General features: G+C 43.0%; 1 protein-coding gene across 2 annotated transcripts in view; it reads right to left on the reverse strand.

Annotated features, from left to right (window-relative positions):
• The window catches only part of LOC135914639 (protein aurora borealis-like), a 59,856-nt gene that overhangs the window by 29,954 nt on the left and 15,276 nt on the right, over positions 1-14,626 (reverse strand). For both annotated transcript variants that reach the window (XM_065447572.2, XM_065447573.2), the window contains exons 3-6: positions 14,455-14,546; positions 12,347-12,471; positions 6,762-6,815; positions 1,783-1,839 (exon numbers count right to left, since the gene is read on the reverse strand). In XM_065447572.2, the coding sequence (XP_065303644.2) occupies positions 1,783-1,839; positions 6,762-6,815; positions 12,347-12,471; positions 14,455-14,546 (328 nt within the window). The remainder of the gene's footprint in view (positions 1-1,782; positions 1,840-6,761; positions 6,816-12,346; positions 12,472-14,454; positions 14,547-14,626) is intronic.

A 14,626-nucleotide genomic window follows, 5' to 3' on the forward strand; every position in this document is an offset into this window, starting at 1 on the left:
TAAGCGGCAGGAATATTTTCCCTCATGTACTCTTGTGTGCAGGCAAGGTAGCAGAAATGATAACTGCCTCGGAAGGTCTGAAGTTGATTATGACATATTATGCCGCGAAGCGACGTATCGTTTTCATAGCGTGCTTTAGCAGTACAAGCAGAAGATGCTGTTTTCTCATTCAATGTGGCGAGTTGCCAATTCATTAGCTCGCAAGAAATTCACATTCAACTGAAAACGGAACTTGCTCCAGCTTTGGAGTGTTCAACCTCCGCACAGCACCGTTAGTTTGCTTTCCTACACTGCGCAAACAGTTAATGTTGTAACATCAGTTAAAGTTGTAACATCAATCATCTGTATTTCCATCATTTGTACATTCCTTCCCCCTACTCTAATTCCCAACATTGGGTGCTGTAGGTATGTAAGTAAATTAAATAAATAAATACTTTACAACTGGTGCAATCCATTTCCAAGTCCTGCATTTAGATTTCACACTAATACAACTGACTTTGCCAAAAGAAATCCCTCACTGAATTTCAGAAACTTTGTTGGAAGTTGAGTTTCTTCCAACAAATGTGAAAAGTGAAATGCACTTTTCACGTTTCACTGGATTTGAAAATTTTTAGGGGTGGCAGGTGTCTGCTGTATGCCCAAGCCCGGGCCCTAACTCGAACACTGCGTACTGCGAGCACAAACAAGCACAAGTCATCAAACGCAGATGACCTTATCGCATATATTAGCTAAGTATAAAAAAATACGCACCCTCACTCGCAAACGGAACTCGTTTGTTTTTATCCCCAGACACACTGACCAAATAATGTTACCGTTTCGAGCCTCAGTGCCAAACATCCATATTTACCTTCTGAAAGCGAGACAGACGATACTGCCTATATATTGCAAAATGCTATGTGTGGTATACTGCAACACGAATCTCAGTGCAGAGTTGCCTATGAAAATTGAAAACAGTCGAGTATCATACCAGTACCGATGAAGCAATGCCGCGAACAAGTACTTGAAACTTTTGAAGGCCTGCTACGCACAAACACCTCCCTTTTTAATATGTCTAGCTCACCCAAAAGGGTCTTCGTCATTAAAGATCTGATGCGGCTCGCTAAGCAGGCATGTACAGCATACCTATATCTGCGATTTCATCCCTCAAATGCTCAAGACCAATCAAAGTAAAATGATCGGCAGCAAGGACTCTTTTGGCTTCCATAAAACACTTCGATCCGACACCATGAAAGAGAAACGCGACCACAGCACCAAGCGAAAGAGCCGCCGTGAGCCTGGATGTCGTAGCCATCTTTATTTGGACAGCGTTGCCACCTCAAGTAGCAGATTCGGGAGCTGCCAATAGCGGAAACCAAAGAGCAAGGACATGTAAAACCAACTACAATGTGTTACAACCAATGCTCCTGACATAAGAGTTCGTGATACAGCTTCGTGCTATCTGCTTTTTGCTAAATTGCACAAAAACACTGCAATCTACTATTAAAATTTATATCACTGCAGATGGTACTCTTCAATTTGTAAGAATCAACTACAAATCTCAACGAATTAGGGGCCAGTTGTGAGCCACATCTTTCAAGCCATTCTAAGCCAACCATGCCGCAACAATCACTGCCACCAGCTTATGCTGTTGATTAGACATATCATGTTAACCCAATCAAAATCTCATCCCAATCAAAATCAAACCCAATGACACCTGTTTGCCTGCCAGAATCCCTCGCTTCAACGTGCCAGAACCACTGTCAGTTGACTGCACGGCATTTGAATGTAGTCATGCAATCTTACCCAAAAGCGAGCTGAGGTCAGCATCCGGGGGTATCGAGAGGGTCGTCTGGCTCCAAGCTGCACATAGCAATGAGCATGTGGAGAATCATCAACAAAGATGCACTGACTATGCCAGTTCAACAAACTGATGATTACTGGAACATGAGACAAAGTAATGGTGCCCTGATGATGGAAATATCAAGCTACATGTTGACAGGAGCAAGGGTGATGTAATTCGTTGTTGACAAGATAACACTTATGGTGTAGTACAGTTAAACCTTGACATAATGAACTGTAATAGAACGAAACTTTCAATATAGTGAACTATTTAACTCGTTATGACCTTTTGTCCATGGAACACCATGTATTTAAAACCCCAATATAGCAAAGTGTGTTTGTATGCGATTTCAATATAATGAAATTTCGCTCCCGCCACAAAGGAATGCCGAGACAACAAATGGAAACTCCCGCGAATGCAGAGGGTCAAATAATTAAATTACAAGGGGCTGCTTGCAGACACCTTTCAAATCGTGCGCAGCACGACAAGAGTGATCGCCGAAGGGGAGCCGCATCATGTTCCATATGAAGTCTTAGTGCAATGAGATCCCAATGCACCCCGCACTTTGTGCTTTAGGTGGAAGTGAAAGTGTGAGAGGGTGAGACAAAATGGTGGCTTCACGAGTGCCGCCTTCCCGTGCAAGCAAAGGGAAAGAGGAGGCAGGGAAGCGAGCTCGCAGTAACACGATGGGTGATAAGTTACCGCATGTCGCGATTTCTCGCACGCAGCTGAGCACAAACGCAGCCGCGCACCCTGCTTTAGAGGTAATCTGCCGCACATGCAAAGAGTGGGCGTGCAGAGACAGCATGCATCATGTAAGCTGTCTTCCCACTCGTTTAGTATTGGAGGTTATGCGATTTCGAGTTTAGGTGACCTGTTGAATCAAGAGACATATGAAGCACTTGCTCCCAGCTGCCAGCCCTTTTGCGATAGAGTCGCTCTAGTGCGGGTGACACTATCAGCCGCGAGGGCGGAGTGCATGCGAAAGCGTGGCTGGCTTCGGTTATTTCATACTGCCGATGTGAAGATATCGTCGACGTAGCATGAAACCGTACCATTCGTCGCCGCTTCCCGAATTCATCAAAGTGAATTGTTTTCTTATTCAAATTTGCTTTTTTCGATTGCCTCATAATTCGGAAAACTATGCGGCCCCTTTGTGTGCGACAAAAATTGATCACCGACTGTACTTATTTGCATAAAAGGTCAAATTTCAATCCAATGAAATTTCAATATAGCAAAGCAAATTGCCGGTTTTACCTACTTCGTTACATCGAGGTTTAATTGTATTAGTAGAAATAGTTACATAAGACGAACCAAAGACACATGGCAATGAGAAATTCTTACTAAAAACGTTTCATATCCTGTGAATTACATAAAGGTATATGCCTTAGTCACTGTTTAGTGTACTAAGGCTTTAATGAAATTTTTTGATAGCATCGTTGCTTCTGCATGAATAAATCAATTTTCGTTTTCCTTTAGGATCTATAACAAGGTGACAACCTGAGAATTCTTTACAAGCTCCACCTAAAAACCACAGTGCCTCTATACTCCAAAGAACAGCTTTCTCTTACAAATCAAAAAAAAAAAATTGTTCTCGCTCAAATTTCGCAGAACAGCTTTTGTAGTCATCATCATTGGAAATATCAGAATTTGCACAGTTAATTCCCTAGTTTGTCATGAAAGAATGAACCTACATTCGTCTGGGCCTTTTGCAGTGAGCTATGTTTAAAACATGGCAGCTATGTTATCTCTGCCATCAGCAGTGTGGCAAAGCATTGCCTTAGAGATTGGATTGCGTTTAATCTCTTGGGGGTGCGACGCGGACACAAAGAAGGCCATACGAAAGCTAATTCACATTTTTTCTATTGATAAACCAAGCAAGTAACAATGCCAAGTGTTATATTGAACTACCCGAACCACATAATATGACCTTGCTGCAAAATTTGAACAGAAAGAGCAGTGGCAAGCAGAGAGGCTCTAAAATTTTGGAGAGGAAAATGCAGCTCTCTACAGTTCCCGAGAGACACGAATATTGAAATAAGTCTGCATCAGCTGCAACATCATAAAATAAGCAAACGAAATTGGCTGGGAGATCTACAGTCAAACTGTAATATAACGATACCTGCAATGTAACAAACTATTAATTTCCAGCACTCGCCGCTCCTTTTGAAACAGATAAATATGGCCACCCCAAAGAATAACTTTCCATCTGCTGCCTGGCCTTTATCACATTGTTTCAAGAATTCACTACTCCTGCTGCCAAAATCCACTTTAAGGCTTTCTGTCACCATCACCCTCACTTAGTGTTACCAGAGCCAGTAGTCTGGCTCTACTAACAATAACAAGCGAGTCTGTAGGTATATTAAGAGTCTCTAGACTGACTAAAACAAGCAGAAAATGTTTTCTACACAACTTTTTTTAGTGTGCGTTGAATTCAGTCATGAAGTTGGAAAATAATGCAGTAAGCAGTAGCAAGGACACACGCAGTGCCATTTTCCAGTTTTTTTCTTTTTTTTGCAGGCTGGGAAGACTTCTGGGGAATAAATTTTCGGTTCCACACAGTGTCAACGTCCCTACATAACGTTAAAAAAACTTAAAAATAAAAATATCATGCAGACATGCACGTTCGATCTTTCATGGAATCACCCTCATGTCAATTTATTTTCAGCAACTATGTCTAGCAGTTGACAGTCGGTGTTCGTGTTGCCGACTTCTCTACTCTTGTGTCCTGTCTGCATGCCTCACTTTTCTTTTGCATAATGATTCCTTACCAACTAGCTCAGCTGTCTGTCGTTCTATGTCTAGCAGATTTTTTATTTTTATATTGGTGTTACACTGGCGCTTTCGATCACAACCGAGCCTGATCAGAATTGATTGCGGTCGAAGGGGCCCAGTGCAAATAGGTGTCACACATCAGTAGCATTCCCAAAGCTAAATATCTCGAGGTTGAGTAACTTTATTTACCAGCTGGTAGCAGCCGAGACCGGCAATACGCAGAAGAGAAGGCAAAACATGTGCTAGCATGAGATTTTTTTAGCGCATTTGACATGGCTCGTAATTACAGAGTAATTATACTATGCCACTGATGATTAAAGTTGACAACTTAAAGACTAATCTTGCACTCTTCCAACAATTTCTACCTTCAGTAGCAACATTCAGCAAAAGAAGTGATGTGACTTGATAGCGTGCTGCGTTTTTGGTTCTAATAGAACATACGGAGGAACCAGAGTCGACGACATAACTTTCTGAAAGAATGGAGTTCGAAGCTAAGTGCACATAGAAGGAAAAAAAAGGAAAGAACGGCAGCATGTAAAAAACGTGAACGAGACAAGTGCACGGCAAATGCCAGACCTACGTGCTCATCTCATTCTCATTTTCTCGCGCGACTGTTTTTCTTTTTTTTTTCCATCTTAGTTACGAACCAACTCGCCCAAGAAAATGCTTTACAGTCGAATCTCTATAGTTCTAACTGAAGGGTGTCCGAAAATCTGTTCGAATTAAACGAAGCTCATTCAATGGAGGATTTACGTGCAACGCCGGACTAGGCAAGTGCTGCATTGCAGACAAGACAAGCCAAAACACGAGCGACGTGTCTTGGCTTGTCTTGTCCTGACATGTCAGGAAAAGTGGCTTCCTGGCAGCATGGTGTGCGCAACCGTGAAGGCACACTCCTAGGTGAAATTTCTGCTACCGTGAAGCCGCACCTTAAGGTACAGTTCGCAAATAGCCCACGCAGCGACTTCACAGATGAAGCTTTCTTTTTTTTCAATTTTCATGCAGGTTATAAGTGACAAATTTAGTACGTGCAATGGGAGCAGTAGTCAAGTCGGAAGTGCGGCTAGGCGAGTGGCGTGCTGCTGAGAGCACAATAAGTGGTTCAAGTTAACCCTCACAAAGTGAAACACATAATTTTGACCGGACTGCAGCGTCAGTTTGAATAGACCGGAAATTCAACTTAAAGGGACACTAAAGCGAAACAATAGATCAGTCTAGACTAATAAAGCATTGTTTGAGAACCCTGCAGGCAGTCATTTCAAAACAATAGTTTGATTACTACATGAGAAAATGAAGGTCGAAGCATCAGTATTTGAACTGCACGCAGAAACCCGAACACCGCTACATCAGTGCGACGTCAGGGATTCCAAAGTATGTTTCCGCATTTGGGCCACGTTGGCCAAGTAAAGGTTCTCAAAACTTGCTACGTTTAGTATTTTGTTCCTTTAGAAAATAATGTAGTCCATCTCTACTGCTATATAAGGAAGTAGGCTCTAGAAGATGCCATCAAAATCCATGACGTCACAGCGACCAGGTGCGGGAACTTCAACGAGGCGACGCCACCCGTCTTTCGTTTGTGTGCTTTTTCTTGCTTGCCAAGCATCTTATTGCAGTAAGAGTGGTGTTCTCAGTGTGGTAAAAGGTAATTTACTGATGCAGAAGAAATCACCTTTTTCTTTAGTGCCCCTTTAATGAGATTCCATTATCATTTTTTGTTATCAGTAAAGATGGACCACGTAAGGCCAGACTGAACTTTGGCCAGCTTCGAGAACTTTTACACTTTCACAGCAGCCAAAATAAGAAAACGTACTTTGAAATTCATGATGTCGTACTGATGTGCAGGCTCTGGGGCTTTGACGCAAAATTGGAATGGTGCTACAGAAACCTTCATTTCCTATTCCAGTAATGAAGCTCACACAAAATCAAGGAAAACAGAGTTCCAAAAGAATACTTCATAGCTCTAAACCGGTTCTGCATTTCCATATTTAGTGTCCCCTTAAACAATCATTGAAGCAAGAATAAAAAATAAACTCCTCTGATATCAACACAGTAAGTTTTCAGATCACTGAAAGCAGTAATCTCACTAAAATGGGGCAAACAATGATAATAAGTAGCAACATTTTCTTTAAGCCAGATAAAGAATGTGTAGTTGAGAAGGAACCCATACCCGAGGATGACTGAGGCTCCCGTCCTGATAATGTGTTGTTGCCATCAAGAAGGCCTGCAAAATGAAAACAGAAAAACAATAATTTTTCACTCTATCCTATGCACAGGATCTGATGTGAGAGCATGGAATGATTTAGTTTGAACGTAATGAGCACACATAATATTCTATGCTGTGCAACAGATCCCATGCTTGTCCATATCAAGGTAGCTATGCAAAACGTTGTGGCTACACAAGCGACAACTGGGGCTGCAGCCACAAATATCTTGTGTTCTGCACAATGACGCAGGCAAGAAACTTAAGGGTCACTGACATGACATTTCCGACTATTAAGTTGTTTGCATTAAACGAACCTCCTACACCTCTAAAACCTAGAAAGAAAATATAGGGAAGCATCAGAACGCTGTCAAATAATGTACAGCCGAATCTCGTCAATACGAACACGCTTAATTCAAACTTCCGGTTTATTCAAACTGACGCGGTGGTCCCATCAAAATAATGTGTATTGCAATCGGTGAAAATGCCTATAAATTCAAACGCGCAAGCATTTGCGATGGTTCATTCGAACATGCCTCATTCTGACAATGCTCTCAGCAGCGCACCAAATCTCGTGACGCCGCCTCCGACCAGCGTTGCTCCGACCCCACCATAGAGGAAAGGCTTAGAAGAAACCCCCTCAACGTGGGACAGAAAAAGAAAATTGCGGCTAAAATTCCGCGCTCTCTCAAATGGTAAAATCGCCATTTCTGTGTCGTGCTGTAATGCCCCAGCCACACCAGTGGCAAAATGTGCACCGCAGGAGGGATCGGTCTTGAGCAGATTTTTCGCTCGCCATGGCGGCAAGAGAGCCGCGAGCAGAGGAGACCAATCAGAGTGGTCCTTACAGTGATGTACGCGTGAGAAACTGGTATCATGTGGACCCGCCCGACCGCTCTATTTGTACTCGCGTCTGGTTCAGCCGGACCATTTGCTTCACACTATCGTCTGCTCGCATCAGCTCTTGCTCGCACTTGTTTTGATTGGCTTGGTTGGTCACGTTCGCACTCGTTTTTTTTTTTTTAACAATGACGCATCTAAACAGAGACGTTCCGATGGTTGTTCGAGACAGTGCACCATATCTGATTCTGTACGACAAGCCAGACCCCGAATACAAGGACGCGAAGGCGACACCCAGCACCTCATTCTCCTTGCCATTTGAATGCGGTGACAGTGTAACAGAGGGAGCCCACCAAGACTATTATGATCAGTGGCAATGACTCACAGTTTGATAAGACATGACTCACATTAAGAATGCGAATTAATAATGCATTAAGAATACATTAAGAATTAAATTTAAACCTGCAAAGAATAGTGAAATGGTGCAACGACTGGCAGATGGAGTTAAACTTTAAAAAGTCTGTGTTCATGTCAGTAAATAGAAAGAAAAATTTTCTTGCTTACAATTATCAAATCAACAATTATACGCTTGAAAGAGTCGATCAGTATAAATACCTAGGCATAACATTTACATCAGATCTACGATGGAATACCCACATTGAAATTTTCATTTCCAAAGCTTTTAAAACTCTATGGTACCTGCGACGCACTATGCACAGTGCTACTCCGGATGTAAAGTGCCTCACTTACAAAACACTAGTCAGACCGATAATCGAATATGCTAAAGTAATATGGGATCCTCACACAGCAACAAATCGTCACAAGCTTGATAGGATTCAGCGACTCGCTGTAAGGTTTATCTTTAATAAATACCGCCGAAAACATTCTTCAACAGAACTCTGCCAACAAGCCCAACCTATGCTAGAAACCAGAACCAGATATGAAAGACTAAAAACTCTTTACCTCATTATCAATAATTAGCTTAAAATAAATAAATCAGATTACTTTGAGATCAAAACTAATGAAACATCAAGGCAGCGTCATAGTAAGTTTATCCCATTACCGACTATAAAAAATAATTGTTTCAAGTTTAGTTATTTTCCCCGAACTTGTAGAGACTGGAACTCTCTTCCAGATTCTGCTGTTCGGTCGACATCATTAGCTGAATTTCTACGCCACTTAGATCATTTCATTTATGGCACTATCATAGGACGATGAGGTCAGATTGCTGCTGTATAAGATTGCTATTCCGATTTCCGAGTGATGCATATTTGTATTTGTTTATGTGTGCATTTCACGAGATGATCTCTTTTTCTTTCTTAACCAATGTATAACTATGGTTTTCAATATGTTCTGTACTACTTACTTTGCTGTTCAGTTTCGTTTTTTTTCCACTCCTGTTACAGCCCCTGAATGAGGCTGACAGTATTAATAAATGAAATGAAATGAATGAAATGCAGGGAAAAGAAGGTAAACACAGCGCCGATCTGTTGGCAGACGGAGCAAAAAACACGCAAGCACACAGAGGGAAGCAGCAATGGTGGCCCAGTCTGGCCTCAGAAACTCCGCTGCTTCCGTGGCAGTAGGTGGCAGAGATAACACCATGAAGCAAGCTGGCGGGAAAGCAAAGCCGCATCCCTCCTGCCCTTCCTCTCAACTACACTCCACTCGCCCTCCCTCTCAACACCCTCGTAACTCCCTCACCTTCGACGGTCTCTGCATGCGTTCCTTGAAGTTTTGTTTTCTGCCATTATCAGGAAGCGAGCGACTGTTGGCCACCGTGGGCAGTTTCACGGTCCTCGCTCGCAGTGTGTTTGCGCACCGCAATATTTTACGGCTCGCACTGTTCGTGCATCGTGCTATGGTGCACAAATACTGCAACAACAAGTGTTTTTAATTTGAATTTTTTAAAATTCGCACAAGTTCAAATTACCAAGATTCAACTGTATTATAATAGCCTTCCACGAGCCAGTTTTGCTTCTATTTCCCAGGAGATGTGTGCACTACGATGTCATAATGTAGAAGGTGGTCACGTTGGAGCGATCTTTTTGGGCCCTCGCTCCAGCTTGCTCAGTCATCCGTTATGCAGCTATGCATTGTATGGCCCAGTGTAGTAGCGCGACAGACGACCACGCGACTGCCAGAATGGCACGATGTCCTGCTCCCATGTGACTGCTCAGCACAATTATGGGTGAGCATAAGAAGCACCCTACTGCACCAAAAATCTTTTTAATGTTGCCGAATCTACAGCGAAAGAATCTTTTCCAATCAGATTGCTTGCACAACACAAATGGTATTGTGCGTTTTCTGATGTATGTGAGCACAAGCGATTACATTGGAATGCACTTTGATACATGTCAAAATAGCAGACATCTGGACCCGCGAGTTAGATTCTAACGACTAATAACTGTGCTCACCACTATTACGATTTGTGTCTGCATGACAGGTGATGCAATTACTCGTTGCACTTTCAAGAAATAAAGGCACGATACCAAATTCTTAACCTGCAGTCATAGCAGTGCTTCCTTCGTCACCACTACTACAACACGATACAATTTTGCCCCATACTGCACTGCACCACATTTGACATGGGCTAAGCCTGGACCGCTGCTGTCCCTCCTGAGAATGCAGGGTGTCCATTACACCTCCTCTCATCTCATATCCGATTGACTGTTGATTGAATTCTGCATTTGGTGGCATGGTCATGGTGCGAGGGTGCACACGACTGGTTCATGGTATACCAGCACATCAGCTTTCCACTAGATATCCAGCCCACCGCATCATGTGAGAAGGCATCCCAAACTGTTTCCGTGAAAGGTGAGGTAATTACTCACTGTGCTCTTGACACCATAATTACTGGGCCAACAGCAATCGTTCAATAAATGAGAAGACAGAACCGATGGGCTTGATTTTTTTTTTTTTTACACACTACTCCATGAAGCCAACAGACAATCCTGACAAAGAAAGCATAGGGGAAATCATGTTGTTTTTATTGAAGTGTATGAATGAAAAGCTAAAGAGAAATGAAAGTGGACGGTAAAACAACTTGCCGCTAGTTGGAGCCAAATTACATCCTCCCATTATATGTGCACGGCTCTACAAATTGAGCTATGGCGACGGCTGGCTGATTTGCCTTCAGATTTCATTGGGTTGCAAGTTGTCAGGATCACTTTCACATGCGTGTGTGTCAGTGTCCCCTTGCTCTATTTTACTTCAACAGCACTACAAAACACAAGACATTGCTACCATCATACAGGAACGTCATATTTTCTACACTGTGCACAATGAATACAGTAGAACATCGATCATGCATATTTTGGGGGGAAAAAATGAGAAGAAACCTATTAACCAGGAAAACTTACTACCTGAAGTTACTAAAATATTTGGCAGACTCAAATGTAGCTAACCTCTACATAATGCAAAGCGATGAGCGAATCATCACAGCACGAGACACTAGCGCGTCGAGCTGGTGGGGCTCAAGCGGCTCAAAACGTGCGTTGTCATCTTCGTGGCTTTGGCAAGCTTATGTTTGTGCTTCTCGAATTTGGCCTGGGTCAAAGGCTTCGTCGGAATGGCCTTTCGACGAGAAAATTTAAATGCGTCCACTCGGCGAGAATCATTGTCACACAAGGTGCCAACACTATTCGAGCTGGCGAGCAATGCCGGAACACCATGCTGCCAGAGCAAAACATGATGTTCACTTCGCATTGCCTACAGCACAGAATGGTGGCACGTTTGACTTATCTATTAAAAGAGTGCAGTACCTTCCAACGGCACTGAGCCATACGCGCAGTGAATCGGGTAGGTGGAAGGATCGGGTGGAAGGAAGGTGGAACGATCGGGTCTTATCCTGATAGGGTTGGCGGCGATAGCTGCTAGTGAGATATACAATGACCCTCGAGGAGATTTGCTAGTAGCAAGCGACACAAGCAGGCGAGTACTGCAGGGAAGCTACCATGGCGCTCGCCTTGCTTTCGACTGCATGTTCATGTGGAATCTGGTGGCCGTAAAATGTGTTACACGATTACGGTTTGGACAAATGCCAAAAGAAAGACAGTGTTTTCTGGCAACATATTACCTGGTAAAGAAAGAAGCATCACTGTATCGGCTCATAGCCTTATTTATTCTTAATCACGAATGTTGGTGCCAGGAAATCATACTAAATGGGATCGTACCAACGAGGTTCTGCTGCATAAAGAAATACTCAACTTCATTGTCACGTGTTATTTGAAAGAAATGGCATTCCATTGACTAATGCCCATTTGCCGTTTCAATCATGTTTTATAACATGATAATTGGTCACCATGATATATTGCTATTCGTCGAGCCCTGTTGCCTGCATGTGGCTTCTTGGCTCCGTCAAGCTATTTGATCCAGCTATCTTGCCAAGGAGGCCTCCAAGATCGCATAGGTTTGCCAGAAAACAAAACTGAATTGAATCATGTGAGTACAAACGCTACTGGAGAGATTCCCGTTACCAAAGAGCAGGCATGCTGACACGGACACAAGTAAGAACAAAAGGGATAGCACAAGCTTGTGGTTGCCCGTGCCTATTCATGTTCGTGTTGGCACACCTGCCTTTGTGCGATGCGAATCCCTACCAACTTGCTCAACTTTCCGCTGCCATTGTGAAGTGCCCGAGGCTTCTGCCACAATGCTATTGACAGCCCAGTGTAGCTTTGGGCCATAAAGACTAGCAACTGCAACGTCACCTTTGGAGGCCACAAACGCGCTCCTCATCCTCGATGGTGCCTCCCATGGTGACGGGACGATCTCGTGGCGCGAGAAAAACAGCTCGATGGCCTGCTGGGACTGCTCCTCGTAGAGGGCATCGCTCCTGCATGCACGGCATAGGCCACCATTTCGACTCCCGTTCCTTCGTAGGGAGCATTTACGAGCATTAATAGACATAAATGTGAGAGACATTTATAAGGTTTATTCATCATCACTAGCCTACTTTATGTCTACTGCCATACAAGGTCCTCTCCCAGCGATCTCCGATGGATGATTTGCAAAAAATGTTGCTGGGCCTGCACAAAACTATTTTCCAACCAAAATACTCTCAAACACCGACAAGTAGAACATGCAACAGCTCCGCCTTCAACATTACCGAACCGAACACACACTCCTCTATTCCGCGAAGTTTAGGTAATGATAAAGGTTATTCAATGGCAACAACACATTCCCCCTCAGTGGCCAGGTGTGGGGTGTAAGGGAACTATGATGGCATGAAATTGAATCGTTATGCTTGCATTTCCTTCCTAGGGCAGGATGTTACTTTTCGTTAATTTTGCTGTATTGGCCAACTAATGACCAAGAAAATGAAGGTCGAGAAATTCACTTTTCTGAAGTTCGCACTGAAATCTCAGTGCTTGTACGTCAGGGTGATGTGATAGATTTCAAATTCTTTTCTAGCATTTGGGCAGTTACGAGTCAGTAGAACATCTTGAAATTTTCTAGACCTCGACTACTTTAGAACACAATGTCCTTCATCTAAAGAAAAAGATAATGAGATAAGCTAGGCCCCAGCAGTTGCCATCAAAATACTTCATGTCAAGTTGAGGTGGTATGGGAACTTCACAGTAGCTGCGCCATTCTTCGCCCATTTTATTTATTCTTTTCGGTCGGGGTGTGCAAATATTCTAAACTTTCGAATAATGAATTGAATATTGTTAAATTTAATTCACTCTTCAAATTGAGCTATCACTATCTGTAAGTGCAAATACTTTTCAAATAGGTTTTAAATATTCATAGGGCAATGAAACACAATAATTGGAGCAAGAGCGAAATAAATTTCCCCCTGGCAGCTTTAGTAGACACACAGCATGACAATAGTGGAGCGCACTGTTACTCCACTTGAGAAGCACAGACTTTTCTGGATAAGACAATATCGATCACACTCCCTGAAGTTAGTGAGTGAGTGAAATAGCTTTATTCGGTCCAGATAAGACGCAGGAGAGACCCTACGCCACCTGGCCAATTACACGTAGGGGCCACCAAGCTGAGCTTGACGGCCCGATCGTGGGTACTCTGGACGGCCAGGGTTTGGTCGTTGGGGGCTGCCCAAGAGCGCAGCCCTCCTATCCTCGCTGAAGGAGGAGCCAATGGCTTTGCATTTCCACAAAATATGATCCAATGCTGCTGTTAGTCCACAATCAGGGCAGTCAGCACTGGGATGCCTTTCAGGATATATTGCATGTAGAACTGTTATTAAAAGCATAAATACAGCATTAGGAAGAAATGTGCAGTTTCTATGCGTATTTGGGACTCTTCAGTGAGTGTAGAACGTCTGAGGCACTCTACACTCACTGAAGAGTCCCCAATATACAAAGAAACTGCACATTTGTTCCCAATGCTGTATTTATGCTTTTAATAACAATGTTTCACAATGTACAACCTAATGACAGAAGCATTTGTCCCGTGTGCGCCCTCTCGTCTTTCATGCTGCATTTGTTTTTCGTGAGTATTATAAGTATGCACCAAATAGGTCCTCAGCAAGTCCAGTTAATAACAGAAGCTTGATAACTTGGTGAATCCACTAGGATGTGAACATTGTTTTATAGTAATGGCGAGAGCTGTCGCCAATTATTAGAAAAATATTCAATTCAATTTGCTTCTGGCACTATTTGACATATACTGGGTTTCAAAAATGTATAAATGAGAACACCTCTAATGTTTTCTAGCTTGTCAAGTCTCCTTCCACAATCAGAACGGCTTTTTTGATATCATAAAACGTAATTTAGTAATACAGTGCAAATTATTGCTCTCTTTAGGACCCTTTAAACAAAACTTGATGCGAGCAAACAGGTCCATGGTTTACCTTGCCGTCTGCGGAAAGCTGGGCTCTTCCTCCTCGATGTTCACAGGCCACAAGCCGGCCATCTGCTCGATTGACCACCTGAATGACCGGCGCTGCAAATGAAAAAGAATACTGCTCAAAAAACAAAAAAAGAACCAAGATGAGTGTTCCCACTTGGTCTTATTGGTTGCCG

Source organism: Dermacentor albipictus, chromosome 9, assembly GCF_038994185.2.
Source record: "Dermacentor albipictus isolate Rhodes 1998 colony chromosome 9, USDA_Dalb.pri_finalv2, whole genome shotgun sequence".
NCBI classification, from domain to species: Eukaryota; Metazoa; Arthropoda; class Arachnida; order Ixodida; family Ixodidae; genus Dermacentor; species Dermacentor albipictus.